General features: G+C 46.6%; 1 protein-coding gene across 8 annotated transcripts in view; it reads left to right on the top strand.

Annotated features, from left to right (window-relative positions):
- The window catches only part of ARID1B (AT-rich interaction domain 1B), a 439972-nt gene that overhangs the window by 405223 nt on the left and 15998 nt on the right, over positions 1-18751 (top strand). For all 8 annotated transcript variants that reach the window (XM_047769863.1, XM_047769862.1, XM_047769858.1 and 5 more), the window contains 4 exons: positions 3274-3483; positions 6878-7082; positions 12961-13099; positions 13667-13839. In XM_047769863.1, coding sequence (XP_047625819.1) covers positions 3274-3483; positions 6878-7082; positions 12961-13099; positions 13667-13839 — 727 coding nt within the window. The remainder of the gene's footprint in view (positions 1-3273; positions 3484-6877; positions 7083-12960; positions 13100-13666; positions 13840-18751) is intronic.

The raw sequence follows: 18751 nt of genomic DNA, 5'->3' as shown, positions 1-18751 counted from the left end.
TTGAGCCTGATCCGTGATAAAGTGTAGCTTTCTTTCCTAAGGCTTTTTCTCTTAATGTCTTTTTTCTCTGTTGAGACACCCAAACGCTGCTCTGGGGAATGGGTACTGTGCAGCCCTTGAGGCTGGAAATGGAGCCGTTCCTCCCCGACCAACCCCATCTCAACTTCAATCTTTATTAGATCGTGTCAGCTTTCCCTTAGCACCTCGCTTGCTGGAAGCCTGTCTATAAAATATTGTAATCAGCTGTCAGCCCTCCCTTGGATGGCGCCAGACTTTGCAGACCTTTTTCATGCAAGTATTCGCTCGCTCGTAGAACAGCTGTGCCGCGAGTACCTGCCGTGTGCTGTCACTGTTGGTGGTTCCAGATGAGCACGGACCCTGCCTTGTGCAACTCACGGTCTAGTCAGGAGAGGGGCGGGGGCGGCAGCTAATCCCACGCCAGACACGTGCTTCCATATACACTGAGGCCAGTGCAAAGGACCGAGGACCAGGGAGCCTGCTCCAGAGGATCTTCTAGAACCTGACACCTAAACTGAGCTCCAACCACTTTCTTTTCTTACACATGCATTTTCTTACATTACAGCATCATAAAAGTGCATTTTTGAGGATCTAAAAACTAAGAGAAATAAGTTATTTTTAAAACTATTATCTTAAGGTTTTCTGATGTTATGAGAACAAATTGAGATAGATAGAAGTTAATTAATTAAACTTAAGTTCATTAAACGGAGACAGGTAAGAAAAGTTAAAATATGGATAGTCAAACTAGGGAAGTCATTACTTTAGGCCACTTCAAGTTACAAAAATATCCATTCCCTTCATAAGCAGGAAAAAAACACTTCAGTGCCTCGGTGCTTGGGCGGAGATTAACTGTTCTTCCAGGACCCTGCCGCAGGTTGGTTTAGAGAGGACTAACTAGGCCAGAAAGGGTAGTTGGACCTTATATTTTTGGTCGAGCTACTCAAGTAATTGTACATTGAAATGATGGCTTTCATGTCTCTTATCCTTAAATTGAATCTCAAATTTTCACCTCTCAGTGTTTCACAAGGAGGAGTTTCATGGTTATCGTCTGTTTTTTTAAAATTTGATGCAATACGTTACCCCCCCTCTGGTTCTTATTTCAGATTTCCTTTTTTTTTTTTTTTGGTCTTTTTGCCATTTCTAGGGCCACTCCGCAGCATATGGAGGTTCCCAGGCTAGGGATCCAATCGGAGCTGTAGCCACCGGCCTACGCCAGAGCCACAGCAACGCGGGATCCGAACTGTGTCTGCGACCTCCACCACAGCTCACGCCAACACTGGATCCTTAACCCACTGAGCAAGGCCAGGGATCGAACCTGCAACCTCATGGTTCCCAGTCGGATTCGTTAACCACTGCGCCATGACGGGAACTCCCAGATTTCCATTTTTTAAAAAAATATTAGACCCATTTTTTTCAGTGTACCCCCAAAAGAAAAAAAAAAAATCTTGAATACTACAGTTTAGAAACCTTCTGTTAGTAACTACTTCATTAATGATGACAAAGTTTCTGAGACGTTCCCAGATGAGAATGTGGCCTAAAATGTGTTAGGACAGTTTCTTTTCCTAGTCAGATATTCTTTTGGTGTAAGACTATGGTAAATAAATTTTAAAATTTTATTTGGGTATGGAGCTAGGTTCCATATTCTAGCACACCCGTGGGTTTATAGACATATGTAGGAACGTGCACACACACTTATGGAAAGTAACTTCCACGTGACTTACTCGAGCTTCAGCCTCAGTGTGACTTCTGAAAGACCCCCGTTTATCCGGCTATTGTACATTTTTTATTTACACCAGCTGTATCACCTATTTTTATATATTGGATGTAAAGATTTTATGCCTCAATAATTCTAAAGGTGAAGGCTTGAACTTTTAGCTAAAATAGCTTAGGAAAATTACATGTTAATTAGAGGGGCATCTGCCACTTGCCTTAATTAGTCTCATTCTCAGGTGTCCTTTCTCAGGCCCTACTTGTATAGGGGATCATTTTGCTAAACAAGGTAATATCAAACCTCAGTGGCAATCATGTTATTTAACCCGCCCCTCCCCCATGTCAATAATATGTTCAAAATTATCTTAAGCTAAACATGATGAAAAAGAGCTCAGCAAACCTCCTTCTAAAATAACAGTTATACATTGCAAATGAAAACCTAGTAACTAAACATGACTAAATGAGGTATATGACTATTCCAAGGAAATCTTTGAGAATTTAGGAGCAATTCTGCACAATAATCTCAGAGTTACAAATATTGTTAAAGATACAGAGATATAAAGAAAAGTGTGCAGTTGTACTGTTTAAGACACAGTGTTAACCTTCCCAGATCACATAATCCAGACGGTGGGCTTCAGGTGTGCAGAAACAGCACCTGGTGACATTTTAGTATCAAATACAATTAGAAAAATAAAAGACCAAGAGTTAGAGCATCGTATAAACCAAATGGGTGCATAAAAGTAAAGGTACATGTTTATCCATAAATATGCTGGGAGTATGAAATAGCACATGTATTTGTGATTAAAACATGGTTGCTTAATAAATCTTTAAATAAGTATCTAAATAGCCCCTTCCCTTGGCAGAGAAGTTCAAGAAATCTTAAGTAGGGAAGGTTGGGCATCACGAGTGAATGCAGAGCTTGAGCCAGCCAGTAGTTTATAAAGCTCTCCAGTGAGTATAGAGCCCACACACCACTGAGTCCTGTGGTATGTGACCTGCCTCAAATTCTTCAGCAAGTGCCATGTGTTTGCTTTTCCTATGTATGACTTCACTTTAATGAAGGCACGCCTTGGCCATTCATATTTTGACAAGGAAGGCAGGAGTCCATGTAGGGTTTGGGGTTTTTGTTTTGGTTTGGTTTGGTTCTGTAATAATACATGTGAAATCTTAAAGTCACTGCTGTCTTCATGCAGTGAGCTGGCACCCTTTTGGTTTTATAGATGACGTGAGGTGTCACTGGAATCTTGCCTTCTGGGATTCAACGCTTAGATCAATAAAGTAAAAAAGGGTTTTGTTCCTTTGTTTTTCAAGTATCTAAAAGGGGGAGTTTGGGCCCTTTATTTAAAGTCTAAGTAAATTCTTGATTAAGAAAATGTATACTTTGTGCCTGAACTAGTAGCCTTCATTCCTGATTGTTGTGTGATAGCAGTAGTTTTTAACTTTCTTCTCTTGCCGTATTTGGGAGCTCATTGCTTCTCTCTCACCTTCCTCCCTTCCCCTCTGCCCGCCCCTGCCCCATCTCCACCTGCTCCTTCTGGGCCCTAGAAGTCCAGCTCATCCACCACCACGGGGGAGAAGATCACCAAGGTGTATGAGTTGGGGAACGAGCCGGAGCGAAAGCTGTGGGTGGACCGATACCTCAGCTTCATGGAGGAGAGGGGCTCCCCCGTCTCGAGTCTGCCCGCCGTGGGCAAGAAGCCCCTGGACCTGTTCCGACTCTATGTCTGCGTCAAAGAGATTGGAGGTTTGGCTCAGGTACGAGGGAGTGCAGGGCTCACGAGGGTTGTCATAGAGACGCTCACACACGCTGCGGCTTTCTTTGCATATACAGCATATACAGCAATTGTTTCTCCCAGAGAAAAAGCTCTGCCTCTGGGAGGGTCGCTTTTGCTGGGATCTGAGTTTGCTGCAGGGGGGCTGCCCTGGGGGCAGGGACCCAGAGCCACCTCCATAGGTCATTTATGCGGCCTCGCTCCTCATCCTTGACGTGAGGCGTTGGGGCTAGGTTTGGCTTCAGGGTCCCTGCCAGCGCTAGAATTCTATGGAACCTCTCAGAATGTCATAGTAAATAGAAATGCAGGAGCCCCCGTCGTGGCTCCATGGTGATGAACCCAACTAGAATCCCTGAGGACGAGGGTTTGATCCCTGGCCTCGCTTAAGGACCCGGCGTTGCTGTGAACTGTGGTGTAGGTCAGGTCGCAGACGTGGCTCGGATCCAGTGTGGCTGTGGCTGTGGCGTAGGCCAGCAGTACAGCTCTGATTCAGCCCCCAGCCTGGGAACTGTAGGGTGCAGCCCTAAAAAAAATAAAGACAAAAAAAAAAATGCAAATGATTACATTGTCCAGGTCCAGTATACATCACATTGTTTTCCTCCATCCAGAACAATTCGGTAAGAAAATCAAATCGACTTCTAAGACCGTGTCCACGATACTTGGGCACTAAGAGGGTCAGTGCTGTCCCTTGTTCTCAGAGCTGGGACCCGCGTGGGCAGGGGCGGCGCCCAGGGTGCAGAGCTGCAGGACGTGCTCACTTGGGGTTGGTTGTGCACAGGCCTCCCTGCACGTGCCCCTTCAGATTTGTTCCTACAGGCCACTCTTGCCTCCTCCCAGTCTCAGCCCTGGCTTTAGCACTGGGTCCAGTGTGTGGGAAGTAGAAGTGGAATCAGGGACAGGGTCCTGAGGGGTGAGTGCCCACTGCGTTCTGGGCCCCAGCTTTTTCTTGTCCCTTCTTCCTCAATACTCACGAAATGCAGGGTCATCACCCCCCAAGAAGAGATGTAACAAAATGAAGACCAGTCATCCTTGGGATCTCTCCATGGGGGGTTGGTTTCAGGGCCCCCACAGATACCAGAGTCCGCAGAGCTTGGCCCTTATTTATGTAACCTACGCACAACCTCCCACGTACTTTAAGTCGTCTCTGGATTACTCATAATATCGAATACAATGCTATGCCAGTGTGAATTCAAGTTTTGCTTTTTGGAACTTTCTGGAATTTGTTTTTTCTCCAAATACTTTCAGTCCGCAGTTGGTTGAATTCACAAATGCGGAACTTGGGGACATGGAAGTCCGGCTGTACAGTAACCTTGTGGCCCAGGGACTCCCAGGATATGATGGGGCCAGGTCCGTCTGATTGCAAAATGCATGCTCTCTCACCTACCAGTAGCTCCCAGACCTGGCTGTCCATTAGCCTCTCCTGGGAGCGTTTAGAACCCGGAGTCAGTACCTGGGCTCCTACCCAGATCAATGAAAGGAGCTGCTCCGGGTCCCAGGTGGTGCCGGCCTCCCATCCAAGGGCCAGTCATTCGATCCGCAGGTACTGCTGAGGGGCCCCCTGGCGTCAGAGCTGTGCGGCTCTGGGGATGCAGGAGAGGCCTTTGTTCTGAGCCCTCCCAGGGGTGCCTCCCCACTCGGGACCTGAGACCTGCAGCCTACAAGCTCAGCACTGCGGCACCAGATGGTAAATCCACACAGGATGCAGGCCAGGTGTGAGTGGTCAGGATACGCACCTCGCTCTGGCCCTGAAACCCCCTGACCTTCCTTCCCCCTCTGGGCATAGACTCCCCTGACTTTCCCCTCTGCACCTCCACTCCCCTGACCGTTCCCCTCTGGGCACAGACTCCCCGACCTTCCTTCCTTCCCTCCTTCTGCGCCTGGACCCCTGACATCGACCTTTTTAGAATCCTCAGGACACTAAACAAGTGGGTCTCACCCATCACAGGAGCTTGGGGATTGTCTGGACACCTCACTCGGGACTGTCAGCGGTGTTGACACCGTTCCCCAGTTGGGTCTGTGAGCGAGACTCTGCCGGCTTACCCAGTGAGCTGCCTGAGTGAAGCTGCGATTTTCAGTGGGGGGCCCCTTGGTGGCACTGTCGCTCACACACACACACACACACACACACACACACACACACACACACACACACACACACCCTCTTGAACTCTCACACACACACACACACACACACACACACACCCCCTCTTGAACTCTCCCTGTGGCCATCAGATGTCCCTGGAGCAGGTATTGCAGCCCCAGATAGATCAGCTCAAAGCCTAGCTCTTCGGTATCCCAGGCAGCGCGTTGCTTACCGTTTCAGAAGCAGGACAGGCCTGCTTGTTGCTGTCTGGCTCAAGTACCAAAAGTGGCGTTAAGTATTCCTGAGAGCATTCTGTGGCTTAGCACGCACCATTTAGTACAAAGTAAATGGACATAAAGAGCTTTGTGAGAAAGTTTGCATCCAAAAATTGAACATTTCATTAAAAATCACTGTCCCCTTAATCCAGGCTACTTAACACAGGACAATCTAAAAAGCGGAATATTCCCCAAGTATCTGCAGGCATTCAGTGTTGCCTCCGTGTGTCAACCTCATGTAACTCCTTTCCTGTGTGGGAATCAAAAGGTTAAAATAATACCTAAAATCGGAGGATTTCTTTCCCTTTTTCCCTTTTTGCAGAGTCTTCCCTCCAGCCTAAGTGTAAGTGAGACCACTGGCTAGTCCTGTGTGCCCCTTCCTAAGCCCGTAGGTGCTGCCAGCCAGCTAGCTGGTGCTCCACAGCTTGGACAGGGCTGATGCCTGTGCCAGGCTTTTATGTCGGGGTCATTTGGTTTGGGCCCCGTTCACCCAACACCGCAGGAAAGCCTCAAGGCTGGACGTGGGTTGGAATTACAGGCTCATCTTCCTGAGAGTTTGTGGCTGTTGGAAGGAGACATTATTTTTCATATTAAGACTCAAACACTTAAGTTGCGAAGTAGGCCTGTTATTGCTTTTTAAATTAGTTTTTAGATGCCCCCCCCATTTTCAAGTAAAAGATGGGGTGGGGATGAGTGTGAGAGAGTGTACACTGCCTCAGAGATAAATCGCGGGCCCTGAGCAGCACCAGCTCTGGACGAGCGCGAGGCATTAGAAGATGCACCGGGCAGAAGAATCTCCACGAGCAGTGCTTTTTATGTCACTATCAGCAGGTTCCTTAATGGTTTTATAACTGTAAATGCTGTCTGTGCACTACTGAGTGGGAGTAATGAGCATTAGTTAAAAGAGGCAAATGAAGAAAAAAAAAAAAGTACACCAAGACATTAAGTGCTTTTTTTGTCTCCTGGCTTTAAACAAGCCACTTCGCTGCAAAGCGGTGATCCTTTTTTTTTTTTGCTAGGTGAATAAAAACAAGAAGTGGCGTGAGCTGGCAACCACCCTAAATGTTGGCACTTCAAGCAGTGCAGCAAGCTCTCTGAAAAAGCAGTATATTCAGTACCTGTTTGCCTTTGAGTGCAAGATTGAGCGAGGGGAGGAGCCCCCGCCGGAAGTCTTCAGCACCGGCGACACCAAGAAGCAGCCCAAGCTCCAGCCGCCCTCTCCTGGTAAGTGGGGGCACTGCAGCTGCGGCCCGGGCCGCTTCCAGGCTCTGAGAGGCAGAGAACAAGCTGGGATCTTCCAGAAGGAGTGGTGTTTTGCTTGTCTTGTCTGTTTAATTGGACCCTGTTGGCAGTGCTTAAAGGAAGAGAGACTAAAGATATCGCCATTTCTGCTCAGCACTTTGAAGGCATCCTTCTTTTGCTTTACATTTTTCGGTCAAAGCTGCCTTTGGACTTCAGAGCTGTATACCTTTATTCCTTCTGCATATCTTTTAAAATACATATCTTTTAAAATACTCCATCTAACTCTGTCAAAAGAAGTCTCTCCAGTAACCTTTGCTAATCCTTTTGCCCCACTGCCATCCTGCAGATGTAACAGCTCTTCTACCAGCTCTGCCTGTCAGAGACACTCGGGTTTGTATGTCAGCAAAAGTAAATCTGAACTTGGTTTTTCATGTCCCCTGCTCAGCAAATTTTCACTTGTAGGGAATTCAGCAAACTGTCAGGGTCAAGGTCTGGGCAGCCCCATTTCTAAGAAAGAGTTGTCCAGTTTGCTTTGACCTAGAGGTCAGGAATTTTAGGAAAATACTGCTTAGGAATAATGACAAGTCACTTAAATTCTTATAAGCAAATTCATACGAGTGGTACCTGCCTTCTCTCTTCACTCAGCTGTTAGAGACTCTACCATTCTTCCAGCTTTGCTGCTAGCCTTTATCCTACCTGCTAGTGTTTCAGACTTGAAATTATCAAACCTTTATATTCTGATAAACACACTCTTAGAGATGGAAGGAAACGTGCATCATCCTTAGTTCTGGGTGGTGACCTCGCTCTAGTTAAATGTGATCATTCTGGGAGTGCCCACTGTGGCCCAGCAGAAATGAATCCGACTAGTGTCCATGAGGATGTGGGTTGGATTCCTGGCCTTTCTTGGTGGGTCGAGGATCCGGCGTTGCCATGAGCTGGGGTGCAGGTCGCAGACGCAGCTCAGATCCCGTAGTGTGATGTCTGTGATGTAGGCTGGCAGCTGTAGCTCTGACTCAATCCCTAGCCTAGTAACTTCCATATGTCACAGGTGCAGCCCTAAAAAAGCAAAAAAAAAAAAAGTCATTTTATTGTGTGTATCTGGCCACATTCGAGCCCTGTGATGATCCACACTGAGGCCATCTTACACATGGGATGGGGCTGATTGTACCTGCCCCCTCTGCCAACACAGGCTGGTTCCACAGTCAAATGATAGCTGATTGCTAGTATTTCTTGTGCACTTACACTATGTCAGACACTTTTCTAAGTGCTTTATCATTTAATATTCATATTAGCCCTGCAATACAGATATTGTTCTAAAATCCCAGTGAAAACTAAGGCACAAAAAACCTAAGCAAACTGGCTTATGATCCTGTCGCTAGTGAGTGGAAGAACTGGGTCTGATCCTAGGCACCTGGCTCTCATGTTCTGCCTGTGCCCCCCACACCTGTGTTTAAAGTCAGAGTGTGACAGGTAGACTCTACACATAGAAAGAGTTGTCTGTGAGCCAAAGACATGAGTTTTTCCTCTCTTAATTATTTCCCTTAACTGACAGCTGGATGGCAATGCCAGTGTCTAAGGTCGCTAGTCCAGGAATCTCACGCAAATGCTCTTTAGGCCCAAGGGGCACGTGTAGTGAGCGTACCTAGACGTCGATGTGTTGGTTCTAAACACAAGAAGACCTCCTCCCTACGCCCAGCCAAAGACTCACAGCCTTTGCCAGTTATGGTTTACTTTCAAAACTGTGAAATCTAATTTTAAAACGCTCACAACATTACATTCAGTTCACAGAGTAAAACAAGCTGCCTATGAACAGCTCTGAAACGATTTTTCCAAAATAAAAACCCGGTGGGGTGCAGGGACCAAAGTGCAATGTCTGCAAAGATCTAAAGGTGTATTTTATTTGCCGGGAAAGAACTCGCGTTGCTGAACGGTCTGTCCTCCTGTATGGAGAATAGCTCTCCCAGGGAGCATCGGCTCAGTGCAAGAAACCCCGCCGAGGTGTAGGCACTTCAGCAAGTACTGGGCCCGTCCTCCTACAATCAGCCCCCACCCCCCATTTTTTTTTAAACTACCGTTTTTATGGCAACATTCCCGCTTTAACTGCACAAAAGAGCTTGGGTTGCAGATGTGCTCCTGAGAATACGTTCTTCTCAGTGGTCCAGAAGGTGCCCGAGTCGCGAGAATCAGGAAGCAGGGAGGAAGGTGCCTGAGCTGAGGCATTCAGCCAGCGCTCGGGCTGCGGTCTGCTTGGCTTATGTGCTCTGCAGAGAGACGGACACACGGCCTGGGCAGGAGGACAGAGAATAACATCAGCCTCTCAGCCAAAAGCCAGGCCTTTCCTCCAGCATCTGTGGCCTCTTTGACTCCAGAACTTTCATTAAGGAAAATGTCTCCGAAACATCTTTCTTGTCATAGAAGCAAAACAAATGATCCCCAGTGATTTGCCATGTCAGAGTCTCACACGCTACAAAAATTCTTCACGCTAATCTTCAGCCAAAGTTGTGTTCTTTGAAGTCAGTTTTTCCCGTAAGACTGTAACTGTAGTTTATTCCTTACTAGCCCATCCTGGCAAACAACTAAAAGATTCCTAAAAAACATTCTAGATTGTTTTTTCAAATGGTCGTGCTGAATCAGTTTAGATCCTAAATGCCAGTCATGACTTGGCATTCTACATCGTGCCTCCAGATTCCAGTTTGGATGTGATGTGCCTGACACGGATCTGAAATTCGGTCCTTTCAGCCCCTGAGAGGTCCAGCCCCTTAGCCATGGGGCTGCACCACCATCTCCACTGTGGAGTGGCTGTGTCTTCTAGGGACGGAGAGCAAGTCAGCCAGAGGAAGCCTCCGGAATGAAACCTAAGCAAGGCCTGGGGGGTACGGTTGCACCTCGGATTTGCTTGTAATAGACTGTAAAGTTTCTAGAGTTCTAAGGAACAGCCAGAGGCATCGCCTCCCCAGGTGGCCTGGGCCTCCCCTAAGCTGGAATGGGGTGGGGAGGGGAGGGAGGTGGCGGGAAGCTCCACATTCAGTTAGTCAGTCTGTAACCAGAAACCCATCCATCTTTGCTGGCAGGTGGCTGACTGCATTTCTATTATTAGCTGACAGGTGATGTCACAAAACTTGTCATGGATCCAACTAGGGAATCCTCGGTGGAAGACAGATGAGAAGGGGGCTCGGGTTATACACAAAGGTGCCCTCTGGGTGACCTCTAGTCGCTGCAGACCCAGGACGCATCAGCTCTTCCTCTCTCCCCACCCAGCTTCCCACAACCCCAGCCAGAGCTAGGGCACCGGGTTCGTGCTGTGTAAATTATCTTCCCAGCCAGGAGTCTGGCTGTACAGTCTGAAGTGTGTGAATGTACTTAACCTTCAATAACCTTTCCATTGTTTACTTTCCAGTATACATTTGTAGCTTCTGGCAAAAAGTAGGGATATCCTAGAGAGCCAGCCTCCTCTATTAATGGAGCTTCAAGAGGTTGCATTCATTTTTTTTTTCTTCCTGAAAGGAAAGGAAAACACACTGGCAAGAGGGGAGAATTTTTCCTTTTATTTTTTTTATTAGCTGTAAATGTGCCTACTTATAAATAAGGCTGATTCCTGAATCATAGCCTTGTGAGCCGTGGTCCACGGGAACCGTACAGGCTGCTGTGCGCTCTGGTTCTTGACCCACGAAGCCGGCTATTTCTCCTCTCAGCTTTATGGGGCGGTCATGTCTGAGGGTCATCCTTAATGTATTTTTGAATGACTATTTTTTCTTTTATTATATTTACTTTTTAAAGATGCATTTCCAGGGTTTTACCAAATTTTGGTTTATAAGCATGAATTGGTAAGTTTCTGTTTTAAGGTATCTACATCTAAGAAGGTGTCTACATTTAAAATTAGTCTTGGAGTTCCCTTTGTGGCTCGGCAGGTTGGGACCGGACCAGGTATCCATGAGGATGCAGGTTTGATCCCTGGCCTCACTCAGTGGGTTCAGGATCCGGCGTTGCTGTGAGCTGTGGTGTAGGTCACAGATGCGGCTCGGATCTGGCATGGCTGTGGCTGTGGCTGTGGTGTAGGCTGGCAGCTGCAACTCTGGTTCGACCCCAGCCTGGGAACTTTCATATGCCGCAGGTGCAGCCCTATAAAGAATAAAAGAAACTAGTCTTCCTAGGAGTTCCCTGATGACACAGCGGGTTAAGGAGCCAGTGTTGTCACTTCAGTGGCTTGGGTCGCTGCTGCGGCTCAGGTTCGATCCCCGGCCTGGGAACTTCCATGTGTTGCAGGTCATCCCCGAGTCACTGTGGTCCTAGGCACCCAGGGGAGACGTGACGGAACGCAGTCCCTGTTGGTGGCCATCAGTATTCATTCAGGACCTCGTCTCGCTAGAGAGGTCTGGCTTGGGCTGAGGCTTCCTGAGTGGAAGCGACAGACTCGCTTCCATTTCTCACCCTCTGTAGCGCATCGCTCAGCTCCAGCTTCCTCGAAAGGGAGTCGTGGATGGTGGTAACTGAGTCTTCATAGGAAAGAAACCATTGATGATAACATGTGCAATATCAGTTTTTACAAGCGGCCAGGAATTCTGTGTGTTACAGTTATAGTCCTGAAAGTATTTATTGTAAACCGTCTGAGGGCAGGAATTGTCTTTCTCTGTCAGTTTGGTGCATGTAGAAAATAGACTCCAATATAATAAGTACTTTATTTATTCAATTAGTATTTCTTTAATTAATAAATGAAACCAGTATTTGTTGAACACCTAATGCCAAGGACTGTGATAAAGCAAAAGAGCCCTTAAGATACTGTTTTTCCTAAAAAGTGGGGTCAATTTTTTTTTTTTAAGAATTCCACTTAAGCTTTAAAAAGATCTGCTCAATTCTGAGCTTTGTTATTATAATGTAATTATAGTTAAAGCCAAGTCTCATAACTCTGGTAATGACATTAAAGAACTCCAAGTGACTAGTATTATATAAATAACAAATATGACTTTATAGCTCCAAAAATGACAGTTAGTGACAGAGCATAGACACCAACAGAGCATAGACACCTCCACATGTTGAGAACGTATTGAAATGACATAAAGCTCTGTATTAATTTGTATCACTGCTTTACAACTTAAACGTGTCGCATTACCTAACACCCAGATAATTTTTCTAATTTCTTTCTAAAACAGCGTAATAGTCCATCAAATCGATATATCAAAATTTTAATCTCATTTTTCCTTATTCTCAGACACTTAGATTATCTCTATTACAAATGACGTTGAAATAAACATTTTTCTGCCTGAAGCCTTTTTGTATTAGATTATTTTCTTTCTTTCTTTTTTTTTTTTTTGTCTTTTTAGGGCCACACCCGAGGCACGTGGAGGTTCCCAGGCCAGAGGTCTAATCAGAGCTGTAGCTGCCAGCCTACGCCACAGCAACGCCAGATCCAAGCCACATCTGCGACCTACACCACAGCTCGTGACGACACAGGATCCTTAACCAACTGAGCAAGGCCAGGGATCAAACCCACAACTTCGTGGTTACTAGTCGGATTTGTTTCTGCTGCGCCACAATGGGAACTCTGATATTAGATTATTTTCTTGGGATTAAACCCCCAAGAAAGCAATTAGCCAGTCAACAGGTATAAGTATGTTTTATGACACACATCTGAAGTATGTTTCTAAACAGTTTAATAAAAAAAAAGAAAACTTAGTAATTTCCACTATAAAAAATGAGCAATTAATTTCACTACATCGTCACCAGCAATGGTTATCGTTACTGTTTCTTCATAAGATGGTGTCTTATTTTCTTTCCTTTTTTTAAAAAAAATGACAATCAAGGCTGAATTTACTCAATAACCTCTTGTTTTTCTCCCACTTTCTCTTGCGACTACTACTGTCAGCTAACTCAGGATCCTTGCAAGGTCCACAGACCCCCCAGTCAACTGGCAGTAATTCGATGGCAGAGGTTCCAGGTGACCTGAAGCCACCTACTCCAGCCTCTACCCCTCATGGACAAATGACCCCAATGCAGGGTGGAAGGTATGTGGAAAGATCCCTATGAGTTGCACCAAGTCAGGTCTGTCTTTTTTGTTTGCTTGTTTGTTTTCTGGTTTTTTTGTTTTTGTTTTTGTTTTTTTTGTCTTTTTGCTATTTCTTGGGCCGCTCCCGCGGCATATGGAGGTTCCCAGGCTAGGGGTCCAATTGGAGCTGTAGCCACCAGCCTACGCCAGAGCCACAGCAACGCGGGATCCGAGCCGCGTCTGCAACCTACACCACAGCTCACGGCAACACCGGATCGTTAACCCACTGAGCAAGGGCAGGGACCGAACCCACAACCTCATGGTTCCTAGTCGGATTCGTTAACCACTGCGCCACGACGGGAACTCCAGGTCTGTCTTTTAATGGTGGGGGCGGGGGCTAAACTCCGAGAGAGGAAATAGTGTTCTCTAGTGAGTGTCTAAATATCGGTCACCACTAGCTTATTCACGTAGTTTATTTTGGATGGTTTTTGCATGTTCACATTTCAAAATTGGACTCTTTTCCAAATTAGTGTTTGGAGATGACGAATGCTCTGTCATCAAGCTTTCATGTCTCTCATCTCACCAGAAGCAGTACAGTCAGTGTGCACGACCCATTCTCGGACGCAAGTGATGCATCGTTCCCCAAACGCAACTCCATGACTCCGAGCGCCCCCTACCAGCAGGGCATGAGCATGCCGGACGTGATGGGCAGAATGCCCTACGAGCCCAACAAGGACCCCTTTGGAGGAATGAGAAAAGGCAAGTGCCGAGGGGCCTCTGCCCAGGCTTCTTCTCTCTGCCGTCCCCCGGCCAAGTCACTGACCCATTCGAGACACGACTGAGTCCCAGCTCTCCGGCCACTACATGGCTCCCCTTGAGGAAAGTACTTAGCATCTCTGTGCCTTGGTCTCCTCATCTAGGATTTGGGAAAATCATGGATCATGAGGACTAACTGAAGGGCGACTGACACCTGTCATAAGCTCGCGTGCTCAGGGCCGCCTCCAGTCGGTGTCATTGTTGTCACCTCACCTGGGCTGTGTGTGGGGCTGGTGCTGGGCAGCATGTTGGCAAATGAGATAGTCCCTTGTGGAGCTGACGGTCTACAAACTGCAAATAAAATGAAAGCTAAGCCACATACAGGTGACAAAAGACCGCGATTGATGGAAGAAAGGACACAAAAAGGAAGAAAGGGCATGAAGAGCAGGGATGTTGGGCGGGGGTGGCAGGGACTCCAGGGAGCTGATGGTTATCTGCTGAGACTTGAGGGACGGGGAGCCAGTCGGGGGAGCAGGGAGCTGGGGGCGCTGAGGCAGGCGCGCTTGGTGCACTAGAGCAGGTGGATGGCTTCTGGGGCATAACGAGCACAGGGCAGGTTGGGCGCAGCGGGGCCAAGGGGGCCAGAGCCTTTCAGCCTTCCTGGGCGTGCGGGTGAGGTGGCTGGGGTTATTGCTTAAAGTGAATATAAATAACTGGCCACGGATGGAGAATGGATGGGAGGAGTGAGGGTAGAGTTGGGGGGACCATTGTCAAGTCCAGGGAGACGCGATGGAGTCAGACCCTCCCCCGAAGGGCGAGAGAAGTGGAACCACTCAGTCTGTGTTTGGGGCATAGAAACAGCCGGACGTGCCGATGGATTGGATGTGGGGCGGAAGGAAGAAGATCTGTGTGCTGGTGACTAAGAGGGTGCAGACCTTACCCCCGAGGGGGTGGGGAGCCGGGAAGGAGGGAGACACGGGTTGGCCGTTACTCCCGATGGTGTGGACGCAGGGCAGTGGACAAGGTGGAGAAGAGGACCCAGAGCCGGCTTGGGGATGTTGAGGTGGGACGTGGTGGAGGGTATGTCGAGCTGGGCAGAGCGGTGGAATTGGTTATAATCTTGGAGAACGAAGGACAGCTCTAGGGTGGACGAGACCGCCGGGTTCTCACTGACATCCCCGAACACCAGAGTGGTTCTTCCTCTGTGCTTATCAGCCCCTGCGTTCACTTAGCCCTGAGACCACAGGCGTCTGAGCCACTGCCCTTTTGGCGCCTCCGGTGGGCCCCGCTTCCAAATGCTGTTGCACGCTCCCAGTGCAGCTGGGCCCTGTGAAACTGAATATGGATGTTTTTGAAACACATGTGGAAAAACAGCGAATAATATTTTCTTCTAGGATCCCTTAAATAATAGCTCTTTTGCTGTATTTAGATGTGTAGAGTACACGAATTACTTGGTCTATTGTCTTAAGTGGAGCGAAGCCTTGGTTTTCACAAGTATTATGGAGCAATGAAAAATGAACATAATCTCAAAATTTTAAATGTTGGGCATATAACCATTTAGTTAACAAATAAGATTACATTTCATGTGTATCTCAGGTATCTGTTACACAAAGCAAGATAATCTATAATGTCTCCTTTCAAAAGCTTAGGAACTGCTTATTCCAGGTAAAGATTTTGCAGAACAGGCAATAAATCCATAAGCTCAGAAATTCAAAAGCCTTGTGAATGCTGGAGTGAGCTGTTTTTCTTAAGGGTGTGAGATGCTGGAAAGAACATGTTGTTAGTGCTGTCGGTGGTTGTATAACATTTTTAGACTCTGAAAATCTGACGATAAGATGGAAAAATAATGAGTAAGTTTGGAATCTGGTTTCAAAAGTTGTTGTGAACTCTTCCAAAATCCTATCTCTATGCTGTATTAGACAGCCATGGTTCTATTTCTTTTGTTTCCTTACACCTGTAATTTTTATTTTATTTTATTTTATTTATTTTTTTTGTCTTTTTGCTATTTCCTGGGCCGCTCCCGCGGCATATGGAGGTTCCCAGGCTAGGGGTTGAATCAGAGCTGTAGCTGCCAGCCTATGCCAGAGCCACAGCAACGCGGGATCCGAGCCGCATCTGCAACCTACACCACAGCTCACGGCAATGCCAGATCCTTAACCTGCTGAGCAAGGGCAGGGACCGAACCCGCAACCTCATGGTTCCTAGTCCGATTCGTTAACCACTGCGCCATGACGGGAACTCCACACCTGTAATTTTTTATAGTGAAAGTTAATGTGGGGTGGAGGGGGACAGTTGTGGATGACCTTGTTAGGTTCTAGGCAGCTGTGTCATGTGTTCTCATCAACTGTGCAAATGACACAGCGGCTCAGAGAGAAGCTCCATCTCACACTCCCCAGTATATTTCAACTTGCCTGCTGCCTTTCAGTGCTGGTGAGTTGAAGACCAAATTAAAGCAGATAAGCAGCACATCCACAGAACACAGATGCTCTCACAGCCTCATCGCCATTACAGTAAAGGTTTCCGTTCCTCAGTTCGCTCTAGTCTGTGAACTTATATTCAGTGAACTTGATGGTGCTCTGCTTTTTTATTTCCTGACCGACATCAGTGGATATCATGCTCTTTGTTGTTGGTGCTGCTGTTCCTGCTGTTGACCTGTGTGGTGGTGGAGGAGGAGATGAAAAAGCCTAATCTACGATTCAGGAACCCTGAGTAGCCTTGGCCCCACCTATCCACCTGCCTTTCCCACCTACTTATCTTTTTTTAATTTTTTTGGCCACATCCACGCCATGCAAAAGTTCCCAGGCTGGGGATCAGACCTGTGCTACAGCGATGATAATGCCAGATCCTTAACCCACTGAGCCACCAGGGAACTCTCCCACCTACTTATCTTAATTCATCACTGATTGAGGGGTTGACTGATTAAATACTTACACGTGAACAATAGTGAATATTTATATATTATTTAACTTAGTGTATTTTGAATATTTATTAATATCAACACAGAAAATCCAACTTATTCTTTTTAATGCCCTAGTAATGAATGGGTTGTTTCATAACATTCTGCTATTAAAAATAATGATACAGCGATTATTAAAGTTGAGCTGTTTTTTCACACTCGTAAGCGTTTCAGTGACATAGATTCCTAGAAGTAGAATAATTGAATCCAAGGAGAAGAATTCTTTCTCAGTTTGCTCAGTATATTTTACTGTTGTAACAAACTACCCCCAAACTTAGCTCTAACAACACTTAATTGTATCTCACAGTTCTGGGGTGGGCGGGGTGGCTCTTGGCTCCATGTGTTGTCAGCTGAGTCATCTGAAGCCAGAGGGCGCGCTCCGCTGGAGCTGGGGTGTCACTTGAGTGGCCGGTGTCATCCTGAGGCCTCCTCTGTGGGGCATTTCCATGACGCCTTTCCGTGGCGCTTCTCGGGCACCTCATGCTGCCGTAGACGGTTTCCAGGCACGAGCCCTCCAAGAGCACATCCCCATTTGCAGCCGCCTCCAACCCTCTGCTGTGTCACATTGGTCAAAGCTGGTCATGTGACCAAGCCTGGCCTCATAGTGTGTGGGCTTCACAGGCTGTGAATACCCAGAGATGTGCTTCTCACGGGGGTCACCAAAGTAGAGTCTCTCATGGAGGTATTGGTGAAAGTTGTACCAGCTTAATACTTTTAACATGAGCATGTGTGTATTCTCAGTCATTTTATTATTTGCCGGTCAGACTGGGGGAGGGGGAAGTTATTGTTTTCACTTGAATTTCCTTAATGATTAGTGAGGTCACTTATCTTTTCATGTAGTGGTGGACCATTTATTTTTCTTTTCCTGTGAATGTCCATTGGTGTGTTTACCCATTTTTGAATTTGACGGTCTTTTTTCTTATTGATTTTTAAGAACTCTGTATTAGGGAATTAAGCTATTTAACTTTACCCCCTTATCTCTGTCTGTCTCTTTCACAAAATGGGCAGTAGCATCAAAACCGGCTCTACTGCAGGTTGATATAAGCTCCTGTAAGAGAGAAAGTATGGGAAAGCCCCCTTACAGAGCAAAATACATTCTACCACTAACAGGCTGCATTATTTGCACCTCTCTACCAGCCAAACAAATTTTTTTTATCAGCTCACAAAATTTTAATCAGCTTTTATCTCATGGATCATAAAAGTAACCTTCATAGGATAAAGAAAGGTTGTAATTGTGTGTATCAATTAAGATTTGCATTAAAATGTTTAATTTGCCTACAGGCTAGTTTCTGGGCTTGACCCAATTTCCTTCAGGCTCTGAGCTGATGCTAATTTGCATATTTGACCTAATTGACATTCTACCCTTTGTTAGAAATAGTTGTGTCTTATCCCTTCTCGAGCTGTTCTTAACTCCCTACTGATTTTCTTCATCCTGATTTTGAAGGGAGTCGGTGTTTGGGCAGTTATGTTAAGGCTTTCTCTTCTTTTTCTAAACGGGAAGGGAACTAACTCTATGTACATATTTCATCGTTTCCTTACAACCGTTCAATGAGATGATATTGTCAACCTCATTTTATAGACAAGGAATTTAGACTTAGAAATTAGGCAGTTTACCCACATAAGTGCAGGTCTGGGCCTGTGTCTGTTTTGTTACTGCATAACAAAGCACCACAAACATGCAGCTGGAAACAGCATACGTGTATGCCCTTGCGGTTTCTGTGGATTCTCAGCTCAGGGTCTCACAGCAGAAATCAAGCTGTCAGCCAGGACTCCATCTCTTCTGAGCTGGTTCGAGTTGTTGGCAGAATTGCGTTCCTTGCAGTTGTAGGACTGAAGTCCTGTTTTCTTGTTTACTGTCCTCTCTGAGGGCTTCTCTGCTCCTTGAGGCTGCCGTCCTTCCTGATGCGTGGCTCTCTCCGCTGCTTCTTCAAGGCCAGCGTATCTCCAACTTGACTTGAT

This window comes from Phacochoerus africanus, chromosome 2, assembly GCF_016906955.1.
Source record: "Phacochoerus africanus isolate WHEZ1 chromosome 2, ROS_Pafr_v1, whole genome shotgun sequence".
Classification (NCBI taxonomy): Eukaryota; Metazoa; Chordata; class Mammalia; order Artiodactyla; family Suidae; genus Phacochoerus; species Phacochoerus africanus.
This window is presented reverse-complemented; position numbering and strand designations above follow the sequence as displayed.